This window comes from Atractosteus spatula, chromosome 19, assembly GCF_055471065.1.
Source record: "Atractosteus spatula isolate fAtrSpa1 chromosome 19, fAtrSpa1.hap1, whole genome shotgun sequence".
In the NCBI taxonomy this organism is placed as follows: domain Eukaryota; kingdom Metazoa; phylum Chordata; class Actinopteri; order Semionotiformes; family Lepisosteidae; genus Atractosteus; species Atractosteus spatula.
The window spans coordinates 11,910,608-11,919,131 of record NC_142724.1 but is presented as its reverse complement, the minus strand read 5'-3'; the positions used below and the strand labels follow the sequence as shown (position 1 = coordinate 11,919,131).

General features: G+C 40.8%; 1 protein-coding gene across 1 annotated transcript; it reads right to left on the bottom strand.

The window, feature by feature from the left end:
- Positions 1-572: 572 nt before the first annotated feature.
- kcng1 (potassium voltage-gated channel, subfamily G, member 1) lies at positions 573-7,235 on the bottom strand. Its single transcript, XM_088937389.1, has 2 exons — positions 6,474-7,235; positions 573-1,994 (listed from the first exon to the last, which is right to left on the bottom strand). The coding sequence occupies exons 1-2, from the start codon at positions 7,233-7,235 to the stop codon at positions 1,224-1,226; spliced, it is 1,533 nt and encodes a 510-aa protein (XP_088793515.1). The 3' UTR covers positions 573-1,223.
- Between the last annotated feature and the right edge of the window lie 1,289 nt (positions 7,236-8,524).

The window sequence follows — 8,524 nt, the reverse complement described above, 5'->3', positions numbered from 1 at the left end:
AACAGATCATGTTACTGTATTCCCATGTAACCAGGTAAGATGAACAATCAAAATTCCAGTGAAGTACAGATATTGAAATCTCCAAAGCAATGGCTGTTCATTGAGTGAACATGTAAAATGGATAAGGCACATGTTTTCATTGCATATTAATGCAAAATGGATGAACTCACAGGTATAATAGAACAGCTCCTGAATATGTGAAGGAATGTAACGCTTAATAACTTGTTTCCTTGCAAAATTGCTTTAAATGATTTATGCAAATACAAAAATTGAATTCAGTTTCTCAACACTTCCCGTGTGGAATTTTCCAGAAACTCAGGGGGGAAAATGTTTTCAGTTAAAAGTTAAAGATATTTTAATAGCCTCTTAATCTTTTTGATTATTAACATCATAGAGGTCCTACTGTTGTAATGAATTTAATGTTATGTTGGGCAATTCAACAACAGGCCTGAGGGTTGAACACTAGGAGACGGGTGACCATAGAATGTAGATATGTTTAGATATCTCTTCATGTGTATATTATGGCTACAGCAGTGCGAACACATTAGGGTGCGAGTCATAGGAGAAAATTACCTTGAAATAAGAATTTATTGACACATTGTAAGACATAGTTTGAATTGCACTGTACAGAAACTGCAGCACAAGGAGAAGTAGACAACATCGTCTGCACACTCTCTGTCAGCTCCTGGGTTGCTGAATATGTCCCATTGTTGAGTTTTGTGTGATTCTCTGTGCAGATTCTCTTTTGCTGTTTATTGGTTAGTGCTAACCGAATTTACAAACAAAATAAGCTTCCTGGAAAGACTTCTTGAAGCTGGATGGAGGAACAGCAAGAGGTCAATAAATGTGTTACATGAAGCACATGAAAGCCCTGATGAAGAGCTGCTAAATGAAGCCTTTTTCATGTCTGGGTATAACACACGAGCCAGTAAGAACCTTTTACTCTCCTCGGCTCCTTCAAAACTCTCCAAAGCTCTAACTATCCTCCCTGCTTCAATTTACATCGTACTTTAACAAACGATTTGGGGTACCATTTTTGCTCTCTCTGTGGTTATACTTTCCCCCCTACTTTTCCACGCGTTTTCCCCTCAAGAAATCTTTTTCCCGTAACCTGTTTGTGCTACGAAAAGAAGCAGAGTGTCTTGAAGGTCACCCAACCGAGAAAAAGAACAAAATAGGGTGGGTAAAAAGTAACAAAAAAAAACACCCTCCTGGGAGGTACTTCACTCGTCCTGTGGTTCTGAAGACATGCTGGGAAAGAGAGCGTCGCTCTCCAGCGACAAGTTGCTGAGGCCCGCGGCCTTGTTCTTGAGCAGGAACTGTGTCCGTCGGTGCAGGAGGCGCTGCTGCTCCTGCTTGAGCTCCACGTAGGAGCGGGAGAAGGTGTGGAAGATGGATGTGACAGGGAAGGCCATGAGCAGGATGCCGCTCAAGATGCTGCTGAGGGCCACCACCTGGCCGGGGATGCTCCTGGGAACCATGTCGCCATAGCCCACGGTCGTCATGGTGATCACAGCCCACCAGTAAGTGGCCGGGATGCTGGTGAAGTCCTGGGAGCCGGCCATCTCGTTCTCGATAAGGTACAGGAGAGGGGAGAAGAGTGCGATGGCCACGCACAGGAATAGAAGCAGCAGCCCGAATTCCCGGGTGCAGCGTCGCGCCGTGAGGCCCAGAGTCTGTAGGCCCAGGGAGTGCCTGGCTAGCCGCATTACATATAAGATACGTAGGGCCCGCAGAACACGGAGGACCAGCCCCACTTTGTCCAAGTAGCTGCTGCCTGAGCCCAGTTTCTTCTCCCCAGTAGAGGTGGTGTCCACAAGTAGGGTGATGTAATAGGGCAGGATGGCCACGATATCGATCAGGTTGAGCGGCCTCCTCAAGAAAGCCAGCTTCCTGCGGTCCTGGATGAAGCGCAGGGAGAACTCCAAGGAGAACCAGGCCACGCACACCGTCTCCACAATGAAGATGTTGTAGCACATCTGGGAGCACTTGCCCTTAACAAGACAAGCACAGGCAAACTAGAGTCAGCCAGGCTTTTGGAGTTTCACTGATGTACAGCAATTCAGAACATTTAACAACAAAACTCAACATTCTTAAGAGCACCTAGTTACACAATAATCACAAGAGAAGCACAGAGAATGTGGACGATATAGCACGTCTCAGCCACTCTTAACTGAGGGGTAAATGGCTGGTCTAATCTGCCTGCAGGCTTTCTTAAATTGGTTGGCGTTATTACAGGCTGTACATGCTTTCTAAATTCTAAAATTGCATCTGAGTTTTTGTTTCTAGTGAGATTTAGATCCTCCAAGAATCTTTCACTCATTCAGTTAAGGCTTCTCACATGGTTGACCAAATGTTCTTCTTTAACCTCTCGAAAGATGTGTTTTATCATCATGGCTTTATTGTTCAAATATTCCTATTTATGCTTTTCAAAGACCAGAATATTTTGTAATCCTGTTTCCTAATTTATGTGACCTATTGTATTGTTCCATGCAATACTTCCATTTAAACATTAGAGGGAACTAGTGTGACACAAAAGCTAATAGGTACTGTAAGTCCACTTGAATTCAATATGAGAAAAGGTCCATTTACTCCCAAATGTTTTCTGATTTAATGTGCTATATTATAATATACATTGATAAAATAATTAAATGTAATGCTTACTTTTACTGTTGCACAGCATTGAAAGTCTGCTGCTATCGTTCATTTTATTTTACCTGTTAACTGGAGGTTTACAGTAATTTCTCTTTTCAAAGCAATACAGGATAAGGAATAAACTTACAATGTAAGTGGCCAATACATTTCTAAAATATCTTAATAAAATCTGCAATTCATTTAAGTGGAGAGCAAGCATTAAAAAAACAACATATTATGGATGTTAAAAAAATGAAGTATTTTGGATGTTTTATTTTGCTTTTCAGAGGTAAGATATCTTATCTGCAATTCTTTTACATATCTGTGCCCCTGCAATGCTGATATTGGCTTCAATCAGCTTGTGTGAGATAGCAGCATAACCAATGAAAGTGTAAAGAATATAATAAACGCAGATAACTTCAGTTGACCATTTCCCCAGGAATCTTAGTGCATCCATTGCAAACAATAATTTAAAAAATCCAACTGGGAAAAAGTGATGTGGGGAAATCCTGATATCTACCAGTTATTCTTCTTCTCAGTGTGAAATTTCACTCGGAGGCTTCAAAACGCCTTAAACCCAGGTGCACTTAGCTACAGAAGGAAGGACAAACTGCAGAGAAGAACAGACTGCAGCCGTAATTGTGATGTGTTGCAACTGTGACTAACATTTGATATATTCCTGGTTCTAATATAATAAACATGGGACATAAAATTCTGTTTCATACAACTGAATTACAGCAAATTTTTTATCCACGTTTTTTGGGTAAGTTAGCAAAAATAATCTTCTGTAGAACACAGGAACCACAATGGTCAAATGTGTTGGCCCAAATGAGATACACACAATGTGCCAATAGTAGGTTTCATTAGTAAGATTGCGCCCCTATTCAAATTTTCCAGACATCCCCTTTTGATGTGCTACTGCTTCTAGCAGGGGACGAATCTAAAGTAAGCACTTATTGTAAGATTAGAATCCATGAATTTTCCCCAATTTTGCCTTTAACCCTTTATTTTCTGTAATAATAATGGAGCGAAGCCCAACAGCCTGAACAAGGACAGAGATCACTGCACATTTTGCACAAGCACACCTGCTGACTAGGGCTGGAGTTCTTTCTGATGGCTTTGCAGATGCATACGATTACAGGAAGAAGATGTAACTGATAGGCACTGATTTATTGCTGCAAACATGGCGTGGACACGTATTTCTGCAGAAATGCGTTATAAAATGAAGTACTTATGCAAGTGATCTTTCTAAAATGCAAAGATAAGCAGTGTAATTTGGTCTGTGGGAAGCATATACTTAACATATAATAAGGCTGCTTTGGCGAATATGGATATCACTGTGCTACATTATAATGTAATTTGAAGACAAAATATTGCTCACATATTTCATGATAAATACATTTTATTGGGAGGCTGTTTGGTGAAATGGTGCTGGTCATGGTTGCACTGTCAGTGGGAACTATCCATGGTACTGAAGTCTGCTCTAACCAGGAATTATGCTGTTGGTCTGACTAGTAAACCCCACATGAATGTAACTTTACAGTTTTAATACACTTTATACATCACTCTAATTGAAGATTATCTGTATTTTTGATATATAATTGTTACAGACAGTAACATTTTCTATCTAGTAGTCTTTGGACAGGGAGTTTGAATGTTCTGTTACTGCATATGTATGGATTGTGCAGGCACTCCCTAAACTCTCTAATCTCAGATAGTTCACCTGGAATTGTGACCATTAGGTGCTAGCATGAACTAGTGTTTGATGAACTCGTATCATTGATGTTTTAAGTATACATTAACAACATTTTTTAGAGAAAGTGTCTGTGTCTTTCTAAAGCTTTTAACGGAATATTTTTTTTATTGAGAGCTTGGTATATGTGCTCGTATATAAATTCAGTCTTGCCCTTACCATGACAACCATTATCTGCCCAGACTTCTACCTTCTATTTCTGAAATACAGTACACAGTGATCTTCACTTCTTTGCATGTGTCTAAAATTGACTTAAAATATGCATGCCTGTTCCAGTCTAGTCTATTTTTGTCCCCACTGCCACCACTTGCAATTTAAATACAACACAAATTGAGGTCATCTGTAATAATGAGTATGTAAATTCAATTAGCCAGTGGAGCTTTTAAAATTTGTGAGATATTCAAACTTTGCCAAATTACTCTACAACTGGCATGATACTTTGGGAGTGTGTACAGAACAAACTGTTCATCGTGCATGAACACACTCTGTGCAGCATGTAGACATGTGGTGGTTTTCTGATAAGAATACTATCACAAAACACCACCATTCCTTCATGGTGAGTAACACATACGTTGCCCACAAAAATAATGCAATGTAATGCAGACTTGAAGATTTTGATTAGAAGTAAGAGCTCTTTTCTTGGGAGATCCAGATATATCAATTGGACTGCTCTTCTTATAACTTCTAATCTTACCTTTACCATGCTAAACATTTCATAGGAATCTGTGAAAAGCTAAATACTACTGTTGAATACCGTAGGAATTTGTGGAATACTAAATAGTACTGTGGAATATCATAGGAAGCTGCAGAATACTAAAAGTAGCTGAGATTTGGATCCATCTCAAGTTTCAGAAGTAACACCAGAGAGCACAGATGGCAGGCATTTCCTCAGTTTGTTATATTCTTTTAATGCTTCAGAAATGTGCCTACCTAAGACAGTTCTTTTTTATTTTAAGGGGTTTCTTCTTGAATGAAGCTTGGTAATTTGTAATAACTTTGTAATTAAAATTGCTGGAGTGAAGCAAAACAAAATATTTTAGATAGGCTCTTAGATTTGTATGTAGATTTCTTTTACACTTCAAAAAATGGCTAAGACTGTGAAAAAAAATGAAGCTTCAGTTTCAAAGTCTAAAAGAAGCACCTTTTGGTGGTTCATTTAAGATGATAACAAAAGTGATTTTTGTTTCAAACAAAAAACATTAAGATCTTTAAATATTAATAAAATAATGGAAACTGATATGTGAATAGTATCTTATACTTTTCCAGTTCTTAACTAAATGGATCTTTCTTTCTAGTTCTGAGATCTGAGGCCCCAAAAATAACATTAGTTAGAAATATTAATACCTGTATTCATTAGCATAACTGCATATTTTAATTATTCTTATCATTTTTAAGGGTATAGAATGGTCACAATATGTATCTTTAATTTCCTGAAAATGCTATACCTGGAACCCAGATGCTAACGCAATAATCTGAAAACCAGATCTGTATAACAATCTTTGGCGTAAGTGCCAGATAGGCATTCTTGCACGTTTGGCATTTAAAACTTGTTTCTTAAATCACTCCCATTTCTGTACTGTACATTACTATTTTAACTTCCTTTCAGAGTGCCATCTGTCAGAACCTTTTCACTTAAAAAAGGACAGTGTAAATGATGGGCAGTAGGTAAATGGACCAACCACATCAAATATCTACCATCCATTTTCTAAACTGCTTTAGAGGGAGCCAGAGCCCATCCTGGCAAGCAACAGACTGTAGGCAGGACACACCCGGAATGGGATGCCAGTCCATCACAGGGCAGACACTGACACACACTGACAATCACACCAGGGCCAATTTTCCCAGAAAAAATTTAACCTACCAGTATGTTTTTTGGGAGAGAATTGTACAAGCCCCCTGTGCAGATAGCACCCCAGATTCAGAATTGATCCCAGGGCCCCAGCGCTGGGAGGCAGCAATGCTAACCACTGCACCTCTGTGCCACCCATGAATCATTGATTAATCATTTCAATCCTTGAATGCCATTTTCAATGGTCATTGATTGATGTCACATGCACGCCTGTCCTCTCTGAGCAGAAACACTTACTGTCTCCTCCTCTTCCCGCATGCCAGGCATGGTGCTGATGGACAGGTTGACGGCAGTGATGGTGACAAACAGGACCGAGAGGCATGCGAAAATCTTCCCAGGCAGCCCCGAGTGAGGTCTTTCCACCATGTCCCTGAGCTTGCCCATGCACAGGCCCAGCCGCGACTCGGCTGGCAGGGTCTCGCAGGGGCTGCTGTCGGTCTCCAGCAGCTCCTCGCCCTGGTCCAGGTCGCCGTACTCCTCGATCCTCTGGAGGAACTTGCGCTTGCAGCACCACTCCATGCTCTCCTCCTCGATGCCCCAGTACAACAGCTCCTCCCGGAAGGAGAGGGCGCACATCTCCCTCAGCATGCGCAGCTTGCCCACCCTCAGGAAAGTCAGGATGGTCCGGAACGCCCCCGGGTTGCGGTCAAAGAAGAACTCGTTGCAGGTCACGTCGTAGTCGTCACACACACTCATGATCTCGTCGAAGTTGGTGCAGAACTTCAGCTGGCCTAGCCTCGTGAGGGGAAAGTTCTCTAGGGTGGTCCACGGGAGCAGGTACCTCATCCCGCCTACGTTGATGATGGCGTGGTGCTTGCGGGCGCCGGGGTGTGCCCAGGCGTAGCTGTCCTGCCCTGGAGGGAGGAGCTGGGCCCGCTTGTAGAAGGCCCCTTTGATGACGTCATGCTCCAAGAAGGAGGGGTGGTTGAGCGAGGAGTCGGAGGCGCAGCTGAGGGCACTATAGTCGTAGTCGGAGCCATCTCCAGCGAGAAGAGTCATCTTGAGCCCTGAGCAGTTACATCCCTGGGGTCACGCTCACTGCTACGACATCCTTCTCTGCTGGAGCGAAGGGAGAAGTTACTGAGCTGCACCTCTGCACTGAGCAAAAAAACATCTGCTGTGCGAAGCACCGAATCTCAGCCTTTCCTGGCTGCAGATGTTGCCTGGGACATCCTGCCAGAGCCGTCACAAATTTGAAATTCCCCAAATGTGGCCAGGAATTGGGTTTTGAAGACCAAAATAAGAAAATGAGCAAGAGTCGTCCGGTATATAAGCAATTAAAATCAAATATACTGTTAAGTTTGTTAAAAACATTCTATATTTTACTGCTCAAACATAAAAGTAGTTATAATGTGCAACTAGAAATGTTTGTAGAAATGTTTGTTTGCTTGTGTTGCTCATTATTCAGGCCTTGGTATTTATTGCCCTTAAAGAAAATGAATTAAACACATGTAAAAGGGATGGATTTTGGTTAATTTTGTAGACAGCTTTTGATTTGTACGTTTTGTGCGTGAAAGATTTCTGAAATTCGTAAGGACACCATTCTAATGCTATATAAAGTTTGGGAACATAGATAAACAGAAAACAAAGATAAACAAATAAACCAAAGAGTGAACAAGTGAAAACAACAATACTACAGCCAGACAGATGATTTAAATTTCTTTTTTAAAACGTACAACTTGACAAGAACCACAAGAAGGTAAAAAGCAAAAGGTTTTGAACCACAGGGGTGAAAAATATTATGAATAACACTCTTCCAGCTTCTAATTTTAATCTGAAGGCATTATCTAATTACAGTTAAAAGTGTAGCACCTTTAAAAACAAAAAAAATCATTCCTCTTGAGGGATGAGTGGTGTGCAGAGTGATTTTGTTGTTCAGAAAGCCAAAGATGAACCATTTTACCTTAAAAGGGACTAAAACAATAAAAGCAGAAATAGTGCTTTAGCTGGAGCAGAAGGGCTAGAAATTGCTTTTCAATTCATGCTTTAGTGTGGCAATCATTTGTGCCAAAGACTTTATATACAGTACTGTACGTCTTCAACTGTGCTTTGCTGAACAAAAAGAAAAAAAAAATAAACAAAGGAAATGAATTCTTTTGTCTCTGCATTTGGAGCACAGTTCAGATGGAGACAAAGACATTTCTTTACAATGAAAGAAATTCAATCTCTGTGACTAACACAACCACTCTGAATGGGCTTGAATGGGTGTTGCTAGCAATGAAAAATGATGCATCTAGATGTTGGTGTCTTTATCTTTACTCCGTTGTTTGGGTTCTAAAGTAAATAAA